At 56.7% G+C, this 20,586-nt stretch overlaps 1 protein-coding gene across 1 annotated transcript in view; it reads right to left on the bottom strand.

Annotated features, from left to right (window-relative positions):
• Nucleotides 1–1,066: 1,066 nt before the first annotated feature.
• Nucleotides 1,067–20,586, bottom strand: part of SMARCC1 (SWI/SNF related, matrix associated, actin dependent regulator of chromatin subfamily c member 1) — a 61,750-nt gene continuing 42,230 nt past the window's right edge. Inside the window, 8 exon segments of the mRNA XM_040059057.2 lie at nt 1,067–1,294; nt 3,150–3,314; nt 6,886–6,970; nt 6,972–7,145; nt 10,755–10,889; nt 14,657–14,811; nt 15,774–15,888; nt 17,957–18,012. Coding sequence (XP_039914991.2) covers nt 1,215–1,294; nt 3,150–3,314; nt 6,886–6,970; nt 6,972–7,145; nt 10,755–10,889; nt 14,657–14,811; nt 15,774–15,888; nt 17,957–18,012 — 965 coding nt within the window. The 3' untranslated portion in view covers nt 1,067–1,214.

The following is a 20,586-nucleotide window of genomic DNA, read 5'->3' as shown; positions in this document are numbered from 1 at the left end:
AAGGCCCCGGCCGCTCTCGGCACGGCACCGCGGAGTCCTGCTGGAAGACCTGGCAAATCCTTAATTTTCCAACGGTGGAAGCGGTTCTGGAGGTTCCAGAGTTCTCGGGAGCCTCTCTCCAGCCCAGCCTCAACTCCCACCTGGACAAAAGCCACCCCTGAAATCAAGGAGCAGCGTCCAGACCCTCGGCAGGGAAACGCCGAGCGCTCCCGGGTCAGGACGGGGGCAGAGAACCCGAGCCACGGGCAGGAGAAGGGTTTTTTAAGGGTTTTTTGCAGGACTTTTCCCCAGTTCTGGCAGCTCTGGAGCTCCCAGCTGTGCCTGCTGCAGCTGCTCCCTTCCCCAGCCCTCCAGCCGCAGTGGGGCTGGCAGGAGCCGTCCCAGCCCCGGCCGTCCAGAGGTAGATCTGGCATTCCCATCCCAGCCATCCCAACCCAATCCCAAATTCTAGCACTTCTTCGCTACCTACTTTATTATTATTATTACTTTTTTTTTTGTTTTGTTTTCTTCATTTTAAAAAGTACAAAGTATATGCTCCAAAAAAGAGGGACTAAAAATGGGGGGGGGGGTTTATTCCTCAGTTGGCTACTGCACCAAACTACTCAGGGAAGGTCCAACTACCACCTCCGAAGGCAAAGGAAAGGTAAAAACTGGAGCAAGAAAACTCCTCCCATCGAGTGGTTTCATCGGGATCGATCCTCTCCCGGCGTCGTTCCCGCGATCAATATTTCCTGCAATAAGTTAGAGGCAGCTCCGGCTGCAGCCACCGGGCACCCTGCGGGCACGGCGCCGTGCTCCAGGTTCTCCTGCCCTGCTCCAAGCCCTGGTTTGGCCTCTCCTCTGGGTGCTCTGCTCTGCGCGGAGAGCCCGGAGCTCTGAACGCCCCGGAGCGGGCACGTCCTGAAGCTCAGCTCCCCTACAACCCGCACCATCTCCCCCTTCCCGGGAGGAGCCCGCGCTGAAAGCACCGAGAGGGAGGAAACCAGCGCGGAGCTCTGCGAGGCAAGCGGGCCAAGGGGCAAGAACTTCCCAGCAGCGACACGGAGGCAGCCCCGGCACCTCCCCCTGCGGCTCTCCCGAGGGAACGCCGAGCCCTGCCGGGTCCAGAGGCTGGAGGGGACGGGACACCTCCCCGGGGAGCAGCAGGGAACTGAGGAATTCTCTTTTGGTCACCGCTACGCTGCTGTGGAAGCTCCTCCTCCTTCCTTGGCCGCTTAGGGAGCGGCTGAGGCCGGCGGGGCTCCGGCCGGCGGCGGGGTCACTCCTTCGGCGGGCGGCTGCGCGGGGCCGGGATCTGCGGGACACGAGGGGGACAGTGAGGGACGGGGAGGGACGGCAGGAGGGGCTGCACACCGAGAAGGGACGCGACGCCCGCGCCCGAGTGTCCCCGGGCCAGGGCAGGGTCTGTGCCAGGGGAATTCCTGCAGCCAGGACCCAGGAACGGCTCCTGGAGCTCTGCTGCACCTGCGTTCTGCTTTTCCACCGCCCGGCACCGCACGGACTCGGTGAAAGGGGAAAGAAAATCCCGGTATTTTTATGGACAAGATGCCGGGATGCAGCTCAGCGGCTGGCAAATCCACGCCAAGCAACTTCCCGAGCTGGAATCGGGCACCTCTCGCCTCCCAGCTCTGTGCTGGAGCCCAAATTCCAGCTCTTTTCTGCTTAGAACAGAGGGAACGACAGGTTTGATACAAAGGGAGGCCGCTCCTCCCTCGGAAGGATGGATGTAGGTTAAAGCAGAGGAAGCCCGGGATGCAGCCAGCGGGAGGGAGGACACCGAGGAGCAGCCTCGTGCCCAGAGAGGAGATGCTAATGGAACGTGACTGACTTGTTTAGCAGGGGAGGGAAAAAGGAGAAGTTAAGGGAGCAAACAGGAATACAACCTGACACAGGACATCCCCAGTGGTAACGGCTCAGGAAAAAGGATGGAAAAGGGAGGGAGCAGAGGAACAGGACGAGGCCCAAACAGAAATAGCACAGGAGGAGTTTTCCTGCTGGGGCTGGGAACGCTCCTGAGTCAGAGCTCGCAGCAGCTCCTGCTGCTGAAGCCAAAATCAAAAGGGCTTTTCCCCGTTATTTTTTGGGAGAGGGACTACCAGCGATGACAATTCCTGCTCGTCCGGCGGGAAGCGCGCCGAGCATTTCTGGGGGTGAGGGGTCCTGAGCAGCAGCCGGGCCAGGCCGCAGTTAATAACGGTGAATTTATTGAGGAATTCCTGATGGAGAATTCCTCAGTCACTCCTCCCTGTGCCAGCTTGTCTCCTGCCTTCTGGGCTTGGCCACACTCTCACACTCATTCAAGCGACTCCCACACCCCGGCTCCTGATCCAGCTGCTTTTTTGGCTGCCATAAATCAACTTCATTTTTAGAGGCGCAGATTTTATACTGGGAATGTTCCTTGCATGGTTCAACTTCTCCTTACTCCTAATCAAGACTTCCTCGCTCCAGTCCCAGGGTGCCGAGTCTTCAGCAAGGAATTACTGAACTGGATCCTACTCTGACCCGCACTCTTTAGGAATTCGAGTCAATTCCTGGCCCTCCACTAAGTCAGGAGAGGCTTTTGATCCTCACCACCGAGCCTCTGCATCATTATAAATAAAATAAGGGACGTTATAAATAAAATAAAGGACAATGGAATGCGTTGGGATGCCCAGAGGGCTGAGGAGCACTTAAAGCTCCCAGCACGTGCCTGGCACCACCCTGGGGCTGGAGTGTGCACAAATCCTGCTGCTCCTACAGGAAACGGGGGTCCCAGGGGCACAGGGACCCCCAGGATTATCCTACAGGAAACAGGGAATTCCCAGTGGCACAGGGACCCCCAGGATTATCCTACAGGAAACAGGGAATTCCCAGTGGCACAGGAGCCCCCAGGATTATCCTACAGGAAACGGGGTTCCCAGGGGCACAGGGACCCCCAGGATTATCCCACAGGAAACGGGGTTCCCAGGGGCACAGGGACCTCCAGGATTATCCCACAGGAAACAGGGAATTCCCAGCGGCACAGGAGCCCCCCAGGACCATCCCACAGGAAACAGGGAATTCCCAGCGGCACAGGAGCCCCCCAGGACCATCCCACAGGAAATAGGGAATTCCCAGCAGCACAGGGACCCCCAGGACCATCCCGGACCACCGCAGAGAGGAGCACTCACACATTCCGTTGGGAGCTGCCAGCGGCACGCGGGGCCCGATGATGTTCCCGGACATGGGGGCCATGCCGGGCGGGGCCGCCCCGCTCCCCGGGTGGATGCTGCCGGGCATCATCCGGCCTGGCAGGGGCTGCCCGGGCATCATGGAGCCAGGGCCTGGCATCTGACCTGCGGAGGAGGGAGAGACACCGGGTGAGGCCCCGGGGAGAGCACAGGGGCTCCTGCCCAGGGAATTCCCAGGAAATGCCTTTTCCCTTTTCCCTTTTCATCCCCCAGCACAGCTCCAGGCAGGGCCTGGCGGCACCTGGAATCTCTCCCAAGGGAAAAGTGGGAGGCAACACAGTCAAGCCCAAGGCTGGCACTGAAACCACAGCAGGAAGGGAATCCCATGGAGCGCAAGCCTTGGGAGGCAAAGGGAATCGCAAGGCTTCAGAGGAAGAGCCCTTGATGGAAAGGAGCAGCCACGAAGGCCTGTGGATGACCTTCGTGGCAGAACTGGAACCGTACAGTTAGAACTGGGCTGCACAGGAATTCCTACAGCGATTCCCCGTTCTGCTGGGAGCGAGGATTCCAAGGCTCCTCCCCACGAACCAGCCCCGTGGGAGAGCTCCCTGCTCCAGCTCCAACGCTCCAGCTCGGGGCTGACGCTTTAAAACCTCCTTTGAGGGATGGTTTGGCACGATCCAACTCCATTTCAACGCACTTCCAGGGAGGGACAGTATCTTGATGAGACAGGGATGGAAACGGCTCCTTCCCCCAAGCCCAGGCAAGGGGGGAAGGAGCTAAGAGCCAAGGGGACCTGGAGAGGGACTTGGGACAAGGACACAGGGAATGGGGTACTGGGAAACATCACCCAGCCCCAACCTCCCCAAGACTCAGAGGCTTTGCAGAAGGAGAAGATGTTCACAGCTTTGAGAGGCGCCATTCACTGGCAAAATTGAGGCGGATCAGGGAATAAAAATATAAAAACTGGAACAATACAGCTGTGTTGGAGAGGCCCAGGAAAGGTGGGAATGGAGAAATTCCCAGCCTGGGAGCTGTCAGCTGACAGGAGCCATCCCTGAACACCACAGGCCCACGAGATCCTCTCTCACTAACCGAGTGATTAATGTTAAAATCCCTCTTCTGAACCACCCGAAGCTGAATCAGACTTTACTACACACTGAGCGGCCTCACCTGAAACTCCAGCACCGGGCAAGAATTCCCTCAGGGAAAGGCTGTCAAAGCCGCAGGGACACGGAGAGTCAAGGATGTTTTATATGCAAATCAACCCCAGCTGAGCTCAAATCACCCCTGAACAGGAACTGAATCTACTTTATAAAATAAAATACTTTATAAATGCAAAACGTGCCCCGACCCTGGGAGCCTCCAAGGCCAGGCTGGATGGGACAGTGGAGAGCGGGAGGTGTCCCTGCCACGGCACTGGATGATCCTAAAGGTCTCTGCCAACCCAAATCCACTCCCAACCTCCCAGCCATGCTCACAGGGAAGCTCCCTCCCTCCTGGACCACCGAGGGTCCCGAGCTTGTTCCCCTGTTGAACCCTGCAGGTTTAAATCCATGCTGCTGGTTTGCTGAAGCTGTCCTAAGCTGGGAAGTTCCCCTGTCTGGGGGTTCGGCCGCCCGCTTTTTTCCCCTTCCTGACACGGGATGCAACATTTTTATCTCAAAATTAGCTCAGGGAGCTGGCAGAGGAACGAGCCCATCCCATCCCAGCTCCAAAACACCCAGGGCTGAGAGCACCCAAGCGCCGAACCCATCTGGAGTGGGATCAAGCGAGGGGAAATCGCCACGGCAAAACTGAAGCGCCGCTTCCGCAGAGACGCTTTTATTTTCCAAGAGAAAGCGCTCCAAGACAGCGGCTCGAGCAGAAAATGTGCAAGTGTGACCTAGATAGGGGGGAGAGCTCAGGAACAGCGCAGATCCAGCCCAAAGGTTCAACACCAGGGGACTGAAGCCACTGAAAACCCGTCACACGGAGGGGCTGGGCAGGTTCCAGGGCAGCTCCCATTCCAGGGAGGAGGGCAGGAACTGCCTTCAGAGGCTCGCCAAGGGATTTCTCTCCATTAAAAAGCCTCTCCCTCGATTAAATCAGCACTTGAGGAGCACTGGGCTGATAGCAGCCCGAGGGGGTTTGTTGGGACGCACGAGGTTTGGAGCTGCTCCAAACCCTGCGGCTCCTCTCCCTGCCCAGCCGTGCAGGGAGAAGCCGCGGGCACAGCCAGGGCAGGAGGAGCCTTCGGTGGGCAGGATCCCCTGGGATGAGCCCGGCTGGCACCCTGCTCTCCTGCTGCTGCAGGAACAGGGGAGAACAGCCCCCGGGAACGCCACCGGCGTTCCAAGGCGAGCTCCTTCCCACCGGGAACGCCTCTGGGCTGGAAGGGACCCTAGAGCTCACCTCACCCCACGCGTGCCGTGCCGTGGGCAGGGATATCCCAACAGCCAGCCCCTCCGTCCCTGCTCCCTCCCCGAGCCAGCACGGGAATAATTATCCACAATAACTCATGGAGCCTCGGGAAGGAGAGGAGGAATCCCCACTTCACTGGCACCCAGCGCTTCCGCCCCTCCAGAGCCGGAGCCGCGCCCGGGAGCACCATGGCCGGGCTCCCGGGGAGCGTGGGGTACACCGCGAGAGTACAGGGTACACCCGGAGTATCCTGTGAGGAGCACACGGGGTACACCGGGAGAGTACAGGGTACACCGGGAGTGTCCAGGATACACCCGGAGTATCCTGTGAGGAGCACACGGGGTACACCGGGAGAGTACAGGGTACACCGGGAGTATCCTGTGAGGAGCACACGGGGTACACCAGGAGTGTACAGGGTACACCGGGAGTATCCTGTGAGGAGCACACGGGGTACACCGGGAGAGTACAGGGTACACCGGGAGTATCCTGTGAGGAGCACACGGGGTACACCTGGAGTATCCTGTGAGGAGCACACGGGGTACACCTGGAGTATCCTGTGAGGAGCACACGGGGTACACAGGGAGAGTACAGGGTACACCCGGAGTATCCAGTGAGGAGCACACGGGGTACACCGGGAGAGTACAGGGTACACCTGGAGTGTCCTGTGAGGAGCACACGGGGTACACCCGGAGTATCCTGTGAGGAGCACACGGGGTACACCCGGAGTATCCTGTGAGGAGCACACGGGGTACACCGGGAGAGTACAGGGTACACTGTGAGTATCCAGTGAGGAGCACACGGGGTACACTGTGAGTATCCAGTGAGGAGCACACGGGGTACACCGGGAGAGTACAGGATACACCCGGAGTATCCTGTGAGGAGCACACGGGGTACACCGGGAGTGTGCAGGATACACCCGGAGTGCTTTATGTTTCACTTTCCTTTAGAGCCTGACTGTCCCAGGCAGGAGACTCCCAGGATCTGCTCTGGGGCTGATGAGCCTCCCAGGGGAAAAAAGCGTTTTCCTGTGGTTGGAAGGAATTTCTCCCATTTGTGCCCACCGCCTCCCACCCTGGCACTGCCGGGGGGAGCCCGGCCCTCCCTCATTCCTGACTTTCGGGGTTCCCACTCTCCATAAGACACCTCCACGCTCGTGTGGCATGGGGCTGAGAGCTCCCTCAGGAAGCTGCAGAAGGAGCAGAGCTCACCCTCCCACCAAAGCCCGTCTGCCAGTGGCACCATTACAAACCAGTGAGAGCCAGCCCAGCCCAGGGCTCCCCTGGGCTCGCTCCTCAGGGACTGAGGGCAGGAATTCCCTGCTCCAGGCTCTTACCTGGCTGGGGTGGGTGAGGAGGTGGCATCTGGTGGTGCATCATGGGGTAGGGCGGGGGCTGCTGGTGGGGCAGCAGCCCCGGGTGCGCCGGCGTCCCCAGGGGGGGTGATGCCAGGCCCGCTGGGGTGCTGGTGGGGCTGCTGGGGGTTCTGGCTGTGCTGCTGCTCCATTTGCTGGCGAGCCCGCAACTCGGCGTACTTCAGCTGCTCCATGTGGAAGTTCTGCCTCTCGGTCAGCAGCTGCTGCCTCTGCTGCTCCAGCTGTGCCAGGAACGGGACAGAGGTGAGTCAGGAACGGCGCATTTCAAACGCCGGGAGAAGCCTCTCGCGCCAACCCCACCAAGGCCAAACGGAGCTGCTGTCCTGGGGATGTCCGCAGCAGGTTCTGGGAAAGGCTCCTGAACTCACCTTGCCCTGCCCTCAAAACCCTCAGGAACGCAGCTCCTCCCTCTCTGGGCTCTGCACTGAGAGCTCAGCCCTAACGCAGCTCTGCCAGAACCCGGGGGCTTCTCTCTCCCTTTCCTGCTTGTTGGACTGAGGGGGAACGGGAATCTCAGGGCATTTTCCAGGTAAGCCTGAAGCAGAACGTGTGTGCAGCTGCAGGAGCTCAGGGATCACAGGCAGGATCCTTCTCCATCCTCGGAGTGCAGGAATTGGATGTCACAGCGGCCAGACACCCATGATTTGCGCTACTGAGACCTCAGTGTGGAAAAACCTCACTCATTTAGGCCAATTAACATCAAAGAGGCTGCTCTGATTAATTATGAAGTCACGTAGAGAGTGAGACCTGAGCGCCCTGGTCTAGGGAAGGTGGGCCTGCCCTGGGCGGAACCAGATGACCCAGGAGATCCTTCCAACCCTCCAAACCGCAGTCTGAGACTCCACAAAAAGACAAAAAAAAGCTACGCAAGCACTTCCTGCTCTGGGGCATTTGTACGATGGCTCCGTGTTGCGGCGAGGGAAGCGACATTCGATTCTTTAGGGACGTTCCCACACTGGCAGGCGGCTCCGCAGCGGGGCTGCCGCGACTCGCTTACAAACGCGTGCCGGCTGCTCCCAGGGACGCCCCGCAACCCGGCCGCCAAGCAGGGCGCCAAGGAGACCCTCACCCAGCGGGAGCTCTCCAGAAACCCCGAAGCTGCCCCAGCAGCCGGCGAGGCAGGGACGGGGAGCAGGGAGGGAGCCCCACAGAGGCGCCGTTCAGCAGCCCCAGCCGGGCCGAGCTCGGGAATTCAGCGCGCTCCAGGCGGGGCGGAGCGCCCGCCGCGGCGCACAATGGCATCATTCACGCTGCCCCGGCTCCTTTCTGCTCCCGACACCGCCCCAGCGGGGAAATGGGGCGTGTGGGGAAACATTCCCGAGGTGGCAGACAGCTGGGACGGGGGCATTCCTGCCAATGACCCCGAACAAAGGCTCAGGCAACACTTTTTTTATTCCTCGGAGACCCTTTTGTGGCCCTGCTTTGCTCTCTTCGTGCCACCCCATCCCATAAAAGAGTCTTTACAAGGATGCCCCGGCAGCAGCCAGCGCCTGAGAATTCCCACTGGAGAAGGAAAAACTTCCCTTCAACGCAATCCCTGTGCTTGGGACGAGGAAAGACAGTTGGACAGAGGGGAAAAAAAAGGCACAAAAATATAACTTATGAGCTGGTGTTAAAGCTGAGCCAAGTTTAAGCTTGACCCTGGTTCTGTCACAAGCTCTGTCTGGCATTAAAACAATTAAAACTTTTTTTTTTTTTTTTGGGAATTCCATCAGCACCTTGCAGCTGCTCTCCAATCTCAGTCATTCCTGCAGCCAGGGCGGGTCGGGCTCTGCTCCCAGGGAACAGGGGCAGGAGAGGGAACGGCCTCAGCCTGGGCCAGGATGGACAGCAGCAGGAATTTCCCCATGGAAAGGGAGCTCAGGCACTGGGAGGTTTGCAGTGCCCATCCCTGGAGGTGTGCCAGGAACTCCTGGAGGTGGCACTCCGAGCTCTGGGCTGGGGATGAGGTGGGGATCGGGCACAGCTCAGACTCCGTGGGCTGGGAGAGCTTTTCCAACCTCAGGGATTCCTCCTTGAACAGAACCAGCAAAGCCCCAGGTGCCATCAGAAATCCTGGGCCAGCAAAGCTCCACCAGGCCCGGTTTCCCACACTCAGCATGGCTGGCACTGCTCAGCTCCAACACAAATAAACGTGTTCTGCATGAAATGTAACACCCCTCAGCCTGCAGCACCGACTCCTGTCAGCACTCCCAAGCCCTGCTCCCTCCTGCAAGGAAAAGCCAGGGCAGCAGGAAGGACAGGCACAGCGTGCAGTGGCAGCAAGGAGGTTTTTCTGCTTTAATTATTCCACTGAATATCCACAATGACAGGTGAAAAGACCGAATTTAACCACCGGGAAGCCAAGGGGAAAAAATCTGTATGCACATTTTTAAAAAGGGAAATGTCATATGCCTCAAAAGGGAGAGAAAAAAAAAAAAAAACCAACCCCAAACCCTTCCCTGTCACTAATGGAATATATCCCCCAAAGAAAGAATCTGCAGGGAACCTTTCCAAAAGAGCTGGGTCCATTTCCTGAGCTGCCAATCAAACACAGGCTGAAGCGGTGGAGGATGTGGAGCAACCCAGAAATTCCTGCTGACATCCTGCTCCAAGAGGAGTCCACATCTTGTCAGACTCCATCAGTGTGACCAGGGGGATGTCTGGGTTGGAAAAGAGGTTCTCCATGGAGAGGGTGGCCAGGCTCCCCAGGGACTGGCATCAGAGCTCAGGGAATGGCTGCATGCTGCTCTGGGTCACAGGGTTTAATTTTAGGTGCCCTGAGGAGCAGGAGCTGGACCTGATGCCCTTTCCAGGCTGAGACAGAATTCCATGAATGCCAAACGGGGGAGTAATTCCATTACATTCACACAGAAGGGCCAATGGGGAAATCCCTGGAATTATGAATCAACATAATCCAGTTTCAATCTTCAACCCATCCACAGTAACTGTCTACTCACAACAACAACGAGGCAGCTATGCAACAGGAAAAAAAAGAAATTAAACAGTGGCCATTCTGATAAAAATGAGATTTTGAGTCATCTTTCAAGCAGCTGGAGAGGAAGCTCTCTCCAAAGCCTTGGCACTGCACGTGACACAACTCCTCGTAATTCCTGAGCAATCCAGGCCCGGACAGCTCCTCTCCACGTCCTGACCTCACTCCTCCCCTCTGCTGAAGCTGCTGCTGCCTCCCCAGCTCAGGCAAACCCGTCATCCCCACCACAAAGCCAGGCTGTCACTCCTGAGCGTCCCCCTCCCACATCCCACTTCCAGGCCCTTCCCAAGGGCTGCTCAGAGTGACCCCAAAAACATGAGCTCTGTCCTTGGGACCCACGGCTCCCCAGGGGCAGGGGGAAAGGCAGCCAGGGCTGGCTCCCTTCCCGGGGAGGGAAGGATTGCACTCCTCCCACTCTTCCCGGGAAAAGCTGCTCTTAGGTCAGGTACAATCATGTGGAAAGGCCACAGAAAGGCTCAATTCCACACTCCTGCCGGGGGTAAGGGTGAGGGAACAAACGGGGAGAAGGAGGAGAAGGAGGAGAAGGAGGAGAAGGGGGAGAAGGGGGAGAAGGGGGAGAAGGGGGAGAAGGGGGAGAAGGGGGAGAAGGGGGAGAAGGGGGAGAAGGGGGAGAAGGGGAGAAGGGGGAGAAGGGGGAGAAGGGGGAGAAGGGGGAGAAGGGGAGGGAGAAGGGGGAGAAGGGGGAGAAGGGGGAGAAGGGGGAGAAGGGGGAGAAGGGGGAGAAGGGGGAGAAGGGGGAGAAGGAGGAGAAGGAGGAGAAGAGGACCTTCTGGTTTTCCAGATGTTGGCACAGAGATCTTTGCAGTGAGAGAGTTAATCCCAAATTCCCACTTACTGCCTCTTTCTCCCGGTCCATGATGGTTTCCAGCTCCTCAAAGTGGCGAAGTTTTATCTCCAGCTTCTTCATCTGAGTCTCCACCAGAAGGGCCACCAGGGACTTGATCTTCCTCTCCTCCACAGCCGCCAGGTGCTGGGGATGAAACACAGGGGTTGTTCTGTGACACCAGGCACAGTAAGGGGCTTGGAGGGAGGGAACCATCCAGCTTCAGCCATCCTATTCCACTTCTGGGCAGAAAACAGGGAATTAGATTATAAATCTTATGCTGGGAAGATCATGAAGGTTTTGATCAAATAAACAGCTGTGAAGGTTTCATACAAGAGGTGTGGAGGACGCTCAGAGCAGCCCAGCTCCGCCTCCCCAGCACTGGGAGCACTTCCAGCGGGAATGCAGACGAGGGAGAAGGGTCTGGTCAGCGCAGGGTCACCCAAAAAGCTGCCAGCAGGACACACACAGGAGGCTGGGACCCGGAACGACCCCAAACCAGGGAGATGGCACTGCCACGAAACCAGATTTTTCTCAAGTGGAAGGCACATTGATTCCTTCTGAGGATATAACTTCCATTTATACCCACACAGAAATAACACCAGAGAAGTGGGTATTTATATCTGATACGTGAGGCAGCCACAGAGCGCTCCACGCCCTCAGAGGGTGACAAGCGTGCTCCTGATGCCTCTCCTGGTTTGTTGGAACGCTGGGAACGTGCCGGCCGTGCCCTGCTCGGGCTCCGTGCACCTCTGACACGGCCAGGGCTGGGGCTGTCAGAAGGGAAGGGTGAGGGCTGAGGGGAAGGGAAAAGGAGGAAAAGCTGGAGCTCGTCCAGCTCCAGCTGCAAACAGACCCCTGGCGAGGGAGCTGGGCCCCAAACTGGCTCAGAGCTGGGGCAAACACAGAGCAGGAGGAAAGCAGCATTAGAAACCTGAATATAGCCAGAACTCCTCCAGCCCATGTGCCAGCGGGCCATTTGCCTCCCTGACACACCAGCAGCGGAGGAGGGCTCAGTAAATGTGGGTAAATGCGCTCCTGAGTCTCTAAAGTGAATTTCAGATCAGGTCTGAGAGAACCAGGGTGAGCCCAAGCTCATCCAGCACCACATCCCTGGGAGATTCCAGCAGCTGCTCCAAAACTGACCGGAGTGCTGCACACAGACTAAGGAAACAAAGCTGACAGAGCAGGAAATTTCATGTCAAATAACACTGTTCAGTAAAATAAACTCCTCCCTATGAAAATTCAGAGTGAGGGAATCACCCGGTGATACAGAGTCTTCTGCCAAACGTTTCACTCTGTTTCACATGAGGAATTTTAATGATGAAATGGGATGAGCACCTATTCAAAGCACACGATTAGTAAAGGACAGGTCTCAAAACACACCTTGGGAAGGAAATTATCCCTGAAGTTTTTCCTGGAGAGACTCAGAGAGGCTGTTGCTCAGCCTGGCATTCGCCAGGGCTTTCTGTGGGCAAAGGACAAATCCCTGCAGCTGCAGCTGAGGAGAATCAGCAACACAAACCCAGCGGTAATCTGAAATGTCTGATAAACCACCACTGCACCAGCCTCGAGCCACAAATGAGCACGTGACCCCAAAGGGCTGTCCCAACCTAAATGACTCTATAAAGAACCACGGAATGCATGAATGGTTTGGTTTGGGAGGGACTTTAAAACCCATCCAGTGCCACTCCTGTCCTGGCAGGGACACCTCCCACTGTCCCAGGGTGATCCAGCCTGGCACTGGGCACTGCCAGGATCCAGGGGCAGCCACAGCTGCTCTGGGAATTCCAGCCCAGCCAGGAATTCCTTCCCAATCTCCCATCCAGCCCTGCCCTCTGGCAGTGGGAGCCATTCCCTGTGTCCTGTCCCTCCAGCCCTTGTCCCAGCTCCCTCCAGCTCTCCTGGAGCCCTGCTGCATCTCTGGGATCAGCAGTGATCTCCAGGAATGATCTCTTGGGTCCCAGCCAAACCCAAGAGGAATTCCGGGAGGTCACAAGTCTGGCAGGAGGTCAAACTGGGACCAGAGCAGCTGTTCTGGGAAGGGGAAGGGATGGATGAGGAGCAGAAGTTCTGCAGCTCAGTCCCAGCAGGAGCAGCACAGGCCAGGATCCACCAATTTTTGCACAGAAAGGAAAAACCAGCTCACATTGGGTGTCCAATGAGAGGAAAATGAGCAGAAGGTACTTAAATTCTAATGCTGTTTGTTCAGAAACCAGAACCTGCAAAAATACATTTAAATTGTTGGTCTGTGTGAAATAAAGACTCTCACTCTGAATGTTCACGTTCACCATTTCTCAAACAAGACAACTCAGCTTCTGGAAGCCACTGCTCCCAAAAGAAAAGGAAAAAACAAAAACAAGAAAACAAACCCCAACCAAACAAACCCCCCTTTCGATCACTTGTCTTTAACCTCCATCTTCACCCAGAATCCAGCTGCAATATTCCTCTGACATAAAATCCTAAGGAAAACAGCTTTTCACGTGACCAGACCTAGAGTTTATGATGAAGAGTTTAATTACTCCCTCAGACAAGACACAGACCACCCACAGCTCTAATATTGTCTGGCTTTTTAAATGAGTGGGAAGAGAAATCCCAGCTGAACCTGAATTCTACTCTGAAGCATCAACCTCCTAATTACAACACATTACTGCCTGTACTGGAAAGCTGAAGCTCCTCCAGAACATTATTCCTGCCCTAATGAAAAGTGCCATCAGCCAGGGCCCTGCTCCCAAAACTCCTCATCTCCAGAGGAACGGAGCAGCAGCTCACCTTCACTGGAGCAAGTGGCCTGGCATAAAACACAGCTGAACTCTCCTGTCTCCTCACAGACACAGGTCGTCCCAGCTTGGCTGAGGCTGTCTGTGAGTCTGCTGAACAGAGAGGGTCAGAGCCCTACCCAAGGGAGCCACCCTGGGCTCTGCACTTCACCAAGACCCTGAACCTCAGCCTGGCCTGCAGCTGGGATTCTAAGGGACAGGGAGTTGTGTGCCACGTGGGATTTTACAGCCTGGTTTGGAAGGTAAGAACTAAAATATTCCCCCACCAGGGGCTGCACGGGGCATCACCTACCATCCTCACTCTGGGGGATGCAGCCGGGGAAAAAGCCTGAAGAGTCAAAGGGCAGAGGGGAGAAGTTAACAGAACACACAACACCTCGCTCTATCCACGGAAATCCCTCAGGAATAAACACCACCCATGCTTAGCTCTTGGTTTCTGCACAGCAGGTGGACCTGGAATGTGACACTGATTTGAAAACCCAAATTAAACCTTGAATCCAAAGAAATTAGCGAAGAGGAAACAGATTGGAAGAAGACACTCTAAAAGCAAGGAAAGCAGATACTCTAAAAGCAAGGAAAGCAGCGTGGCTCCTGCGAGAAGGCAAGGCAAGGCAACGTGCAATTAGTAATTACAGGGTAAAGAAAAGCTGATTCAACACAGCTCATTAGAGACCACACACAAACAGGAGATTAAGGGAGACACCAACGTGCTTTTAACAGAACTCCTACCAAAACACAGAGCGATTAAGGTGTCTGTGAAAGCTGCAGCGCCAGCACTGAGCACCCCTCTGTGCCTGCCCCACGCAGAGCCCAGGGGTTCCTGCGGAGCCCTGGGGCAGCACAAGAGGCCGTGGAAGGGTTTGTGCCCCTCAGCACCACAGCCAGACCCCCCCAGCAGACAAAAGCCTCGCCAAGAAGTCACATTCTGGGGCTGTTCCTCAGGGATGTTCATCGTGTTCATGATCATCCAGGGAGCTGCTTAATTAAACTGTTTGTTCCCCCCCCCCAGGGGCTCAGCAGGAGAAAGGAAGGCAGCGCTTGTGCTGCTGTGAGTGTCAGGGCTCAGCCCTGGGACCGAGGAGCGCCCGGGCACAGCTCTGGGAGCCGAGCCCAGGGCGCTGGGACAGCACCAACCTTGGCTTTGGTGGCAGCAGAGGCCAAGGCAGCAGCTGCAGCCGTGGCCACGTTTCCCTCCGAGATCTCGTGCTCCACTTTCTTCTTCCCAGCCTCGGCCTCTTTGTCTTTGCTGCCATCAACGTTCTCCTTGTTCTCCTCTGCCTCCTTTTCCTCTGCAAGACATTCCCAGCCCAGCCCGTTACACGCCTTCCGGCACGGCGGGGCACCACGCTAATTAGTCAGGCGCTAATTGACTCAGCCTCGGTCCCCATCCAAACAGGGGAAGCCCGGTTTGAGAGGATCTGATCCAACAAACGGGGCAACTGTAAATGCTCTCCATTCCCATGCTCTCAATTCAGCACCTGCTGTCAGCTCCCCCTCACCGTTCCCAAATCGACCCCACCAAACCCAAAAGCTCCTTATTCACCCCGTGCTAAAAACCTGAATGGGAAAAAAGCAATTGATCCATTGCCAGCCCTGGCAGTGCCCCAGGCCGGGCTGGACAGGGCTTGGAGCAGCCTGGGACAGTGGAAGTGTCCCTGCCATGGCAGCGTGGCACCGGATGATCCTCACAGCCCCTTCCAACCCAAACCACGCCATGGTTTTATGAGGCACGAGGGAAACGTCAAAAGGAATAAGGTTTTATGTCGATGTTGTTACCCCTCAGCCTGTCAAAACCCAGGCTCTGTGTCACTTCCCAAGGAAACTGAGCTGAAATGTTCCCTTCCAAGGGGACAAGTGAGCAGAGAATCCCAGGCTGGTTTGGGTTCCAGGGACCTCAGAGCCCATCCAGGGCCACCCCTGCCGTGGCAGGGACACTTCCACTGCCCCAGGCTGCTCCCAGCCCTGTCCAACCCTGAACACCACCAGCAGTTCCACTTCTTTGCACCCAAACCCATCAAATGTTGCGGAATACGGGCAACACCCCCATCCCTCCGACCCCCAGACACCTTGGTGCTGCAACTCCTCCCCCATCCCCGGGCTGGGAAGCTCAGGGAGGGATTTGAGCTCTGCAGGGAGGTTCCAGCGGGATCTGCTCTGCCAGGCAGCCCGGGGTGCCAGGGGAACGCTCCCAGGTGGACTGGGGCCTGTCCCAAGCACCCTGGGGTGCTCTGGAGCAGCTGGCAGCTCTCACCTGTCTTGGGCTCTGCAGCCCCTTCGCTCTCCGGCTCCTTCTCGGCGCTCCGCTCCGTCTCCCCTTCCGGGACCTTCTCTCCTTCCTCAGTTTCACTCTCGGCCTTGCTCTCCACCTGAAGGGGATGGGATTGGTTGGACAATGGCAGGGAGGGAAGATACTCACGGCTCCCTTTGTTCGTGGCCTTCAAATGAATTCATTACCACGATGGAAGAGATCACATTTTAATCCGTCGCTTAAGCCAAATCTGACAAACAAACCCAAAATATGAATAAAAGTAAACTGGGCCAAGTCCAGTGACCCAGGCCAAGCTGGGTTTCTCTGTGGGAACAAAAACTCCTGAACTAAGATCACAGAGTCACGGAATGTCCGGGAATACGCCGATTTCCGAGCCCTGAGTGAGTCTTCCCCACTTATCTCTTCCCAGATGTCCCTGTTTATCAGGGAGGCAGAAGAACCACCTGAAAACAGAGGGGGAAATAACCCCAAGGCTGCACTGATCAGCCCCAGGTTAGCCTGAGCTCCTCATCTGGTGAAAGAGGCAACAAGAAATATCTCCTCTTGCTGCAGACACCAGAAAAAAAACCACTCCCACTTATTTATCAGGAATGCAGAAGGAGTTAAGTAATAAATAAGTAATAATTTAAAAATTAAATTTACAAATCTAATGAAAACATTGATTTTATTAAAATGCACATTAACCAACATTATATTCACACATAAACAAATAAACCGGTAATAATTTTGGTCTTAGAATAATTGAGCAGTAATTTAACCGCTCCCCTGGAATTCCAGGATACCAGTTTAATCCCAGCTCACGCCTGAAACGCCCGCTGCAGTCTGAGGCACCCGTCTGCTGGCCACAGGTTACGAAAAAGCCACCAAAGTGTTCCTGTGCTCATTATCAGCAGGGTGAGGGACAATGGTAATTAGCGTCTGACCATCTGATCCTTATGGGCAGGGAGGGGCACCCCAGCACGGCACACCCCCGTGTCCGAGCCATAATTCCTGGGGGAGGACGCTCCTGGGCGGCTCAGCCAGAGGCTCCTGAGCAGAACTGCCCGGGTTATAGAAAACTGAGAGCGCCCCGAAGGCAACGCCCTGAGAGCGGCGCTGCAAACGGCGCCCGGGGCCAGCGCGGCCCCGCAGGGGACACGGCAGGGCAGCGCCCGCAGAGCTCCGAGCGCGGGGCCGCAGCCTGGCTGCTCCCAGCCTGGCCAAGATCAGCTCAGCCTAGATCAGCTCAGCCTAGCTGCTCCCAGCCCGGATCAGCTCAGCCTAGCTGCTCCCAGCCCGGATCAGCTCAGCCTAGCTGCTCCCAGCCCAGATCAGCTCAGCCTAGCTGCTCCCAGCCCAGCTCAGCCCGGATCAGCTCAGCCTAGCTGCTCCCAGCCCAGATCAGCTCAGCCTAGCTGCTCCCAGCCCAGATCAGCTCAGCTCAGCCTAGCTGCTCCCAGCCCAGATCAGCTCAGCCTAGCTGCTCCCAGCCCGGCTCGGATCAGCTCAGCTCAGCCTAGCTGCTCCCAGCCCAGCCCAGCCCAGCTCAGCCCAGCTCAGCTCAGCTCCCACAGCCCCTCATGCTCCCAGCCCAGCCTCTCCTGCTCCCAGCCTAGCCCAGCTCAGCTCAGCTCAGTCTAGCTCAGCTCCCACAGCCCCTCCTGCTCCCAGCCCAGCTCCCACAGCCCCTCATGCTTCCAGCTCAGCCCAGCCCAGCCCAGCCCAGCTCAGCTCAGCCCAGCCCAGCTCCCACAGCCCCTCCTGCTCCCAGCCCAGCCCCTCCTGCTCCCAGCCCAGCTCCCACAGCCCCTCATGCTTCCAGCTCAGCCCAGCCTAGCCCAGCTCAGCTCAGCTCAGCCCAGCCCAGCTCCCACAGCCTCTCCTGCTCCCAGCCCAGCCCAGCCCAGCTCCCACAGCCCCTCCTGCTCCCAGCCCAGCCCCTCCTGCTCCCAGCCCAGCTCCCACAGCCCCTCCCAGCCCATTTTCCCAGGACCAGGACCAGCCCAGTGCCGCCTCACTGCTGGGATTGCAGGCTCCAGCACTGAGAAGCAGCTCAGTGGAGGCTGGACGCTGTCCCTGTGGGGACACAAGCTGTCCCAGCTGTCCCCTGGTCCCACAGGCACCCTGAAACTGGCGGATTCAGGACTGAAGTGCCACGAGCCTCCCGCCAGCAGAACCAAACTCACCTTCTCTGCTGGCTGCCCCTCTGCCTCCGTTTCCATCTTCTCCTCCTCGGCTCCATCTGAGAAACAAAGAGGGAAGGTTTCAGAACTGCCCCCACAGTCACCCCCTGTTTTGGGCTTGAATAAAATCTGCTGTTCTCTACCGGTGGCTTCAAGAAAAGTGCCAGCACTGGACGGCCACAGGCCAGGCTGCTCCAAGCCCTGCCCTGGGCACCTCCATCTCCCCCCAGCCCTAAGGCAGGCCAGACAGGGCCCAAGGGGGTCACAGCGAGAGCACCGCCAGGAGAGCAGGAGAAATAACAGAGATCACGGGGAAGGAGTCACTGGATGGGTGCATCTCCTAGCGGGGGCGGTGGCAGAGCTGGGAGCTCATCCCGGACACAGCCCCTGGCAATTCATTTACTGCTTTAGAAAGCATTGATTTTAAATGTTCCTGTAATGACAGCTGGCTCTGGAGAGCAGGGGATAACACCCAGCCGTGGGGAACGTCCTAGAATCCCTGGTATTTTGTGGGATCGTTTAGAAGTTCAAAAAAAATCCCAGTTCATCCACAGCTCTGCAAGGAGGGACGGGAGGAAGCACAACCTCGTGGTCCTGGCCCAGGATCTCACAATTTAATGTACAGAGGCAGTACAGGAGCTCATTTAGAGCCTGGGCTGGGGCGGTGCAGAACTGCTGGTGACAAGCCCTGATCCATCTCTAAGCTTCTGAAGACATCAGCTGCTGCTGGGGGTTCATTTTCAGTAATCCTCATTTTCCTGCTAATTCCTGCGTGCTACACTGAGGAAAAACAAGGCACCAAGAGTTCTCCTTGAACAGCAACAGTCCTGCAGAGAAATCTTTACACAAATCCCTTCCATGTATAAGAAAAAACAACTAAAATATGTGACTGAAGGGTAATAGTTTTCCTCATGGCCTATTTTAAGATGATAAACCCACTTATCTGAACTATCTGCCACCATAATTCAATTTAGGGAGACTGGGGGACGTTCTTCCTCACAGGTTTTATCTCAGAGTTAGGATTTAGTGACCCAATAATGTCACAGGGAAAAATCTCGATTAGATTTTGTCAGACAGCTCTTTCAAGCCTGGAAGCAGAGTTCCAAACTGGGCTTAAAAGTGTCACTCCTCCCAGGAAAGGGAAGGATTCACGAAGAAAGCTGGATTCAATCCTTTAAGACAAATAAAAAAAAAAAGGGGAAACAAAGCACAGAACACTCCGAGCGTGCCCAGGTTGGTGGAACTCGAACCAAAAAAACACTGCACAAAAATACAGAAATTTACATTCCTGGGTGGGGAGGATCATCAAGATCATCCCATTCCCACCCCTGCCACGGCAGGGACACCTCCCACCTCACTGCTCCAAGTGTCCAGCCTGGCCTTGGGCACTGCCAGGGATGGAGCAGCCACAAGTGGCCAAGAGACCGCTGCATGGACCATGGGATGCTGCTGCTGTGGAGAAATTCACAGGATCCCAGGACCCCTGAGGCTGGAAAAGCCCTCCCAGCCCACTGAGTGCACCCTGTGCCTGATCCCCAGCCCAGAGCTCTGAGTGCCACCTCCAGGAATTCCTGGCACACCTCCAGGGATGGGCACTGCAAACCTCCCTGGGCAGCTCCAAGGTCTGAGCAGCTTTTCCATGGAGAAACTCCAGCTGCTGCCCAGCCTGAGTCTCCCCTGGCCCTCTGTTCCCTGGGAGCAGAGCTGCTCCCTCTCCTCCCGTCCCTGTTCCCTGGGAGCACAGCCCAGCTGTCCCCTCCTGTCAGGCAGGAGCTCCAAACCAACAGGACATCCCAGAGAGAAGAAGTGCTTCCCAAGCACTCTTTCGAGAGGCTTTTCCCAAGGAAAAGCACACAGAGCATCTCAGAGCGCCCTCAGATCCTCCCTTGTGCCAGTGCAGTGATGGACACCAGCCAAACCCAAGTTTGGCTCCTTCCCGTTCCCAGGGACACCCTCGGGAGGAAGGGACGTGTGACACCGAGATTATCGCAAACATCCTGATTTAACCTCGCTCCTCTGGCTCTGGCTGCAGCAATAAATGTCAGGTTCAAACGAGGCTGACAGCTTCAGACAGGCTGCAGTCAATGGCTTTAGAGAAGCGTTTTTGTGCATCAGCTGCAGAGCCCTGAGGAGCAGTGGTGGCTGCAGCTCCCAGGGCCACCGCGTCCCACAACACACGTGCAAGGGACAGCAGGCTCAATGGCCCATCGCTAGTTTGGGGGGGAAATGGGTTTGCCTGGCTGGAAGCAGGTTTTTGGTTCTAAATCACGGGCGGCTCAAAGGATCCCGGAGTCGTTAAGGTTGGAAAAGGTCTTCAGCACCATGGAGTCCGAGCTGTGCCTGATGCCCACCGTGCCACCCACCCAGAGCACTGAGTGCCACACCCAGGCCTTCCTGGGACACCTCTGGATCCATCACCTCCCTGGGCAGCCCATTCTAATGTTTAACACCATTGCCATGAAAATCCCTCAGGAAGTTTCTCAGAATAGCAGAGCCTGGTAAAACTTCATCCCCAATTCCAGAACGGAAGGATGGCACAGAGCCCGAGACGTGCCTGACCTTCAGCTGTGACAGAACTGCCTCTGGCCCTGGCAGACACAAACACAACTGTACTGATTTTCCTGTGTGACCTA

Source organism: Hirundo rustica, chromosome 1, assembly GCF_015227805.2.
Source record: "Hirundo rustica isolate bHirRus1 chromosome 1, bHirRus1.pri.v3, whole genome shotgun sequence".
In the NCBI taxonomy this organism is placed as follows: domain Eukaryota; kingdom Metazoa; phylum Chordata; class Aves; order Passeriformes; family Hirundinidae; genus Hirundo; species Hirundo rustica.
This window is presented reverse-complemented; position numbering and strand designations above follow the sequence as displayed.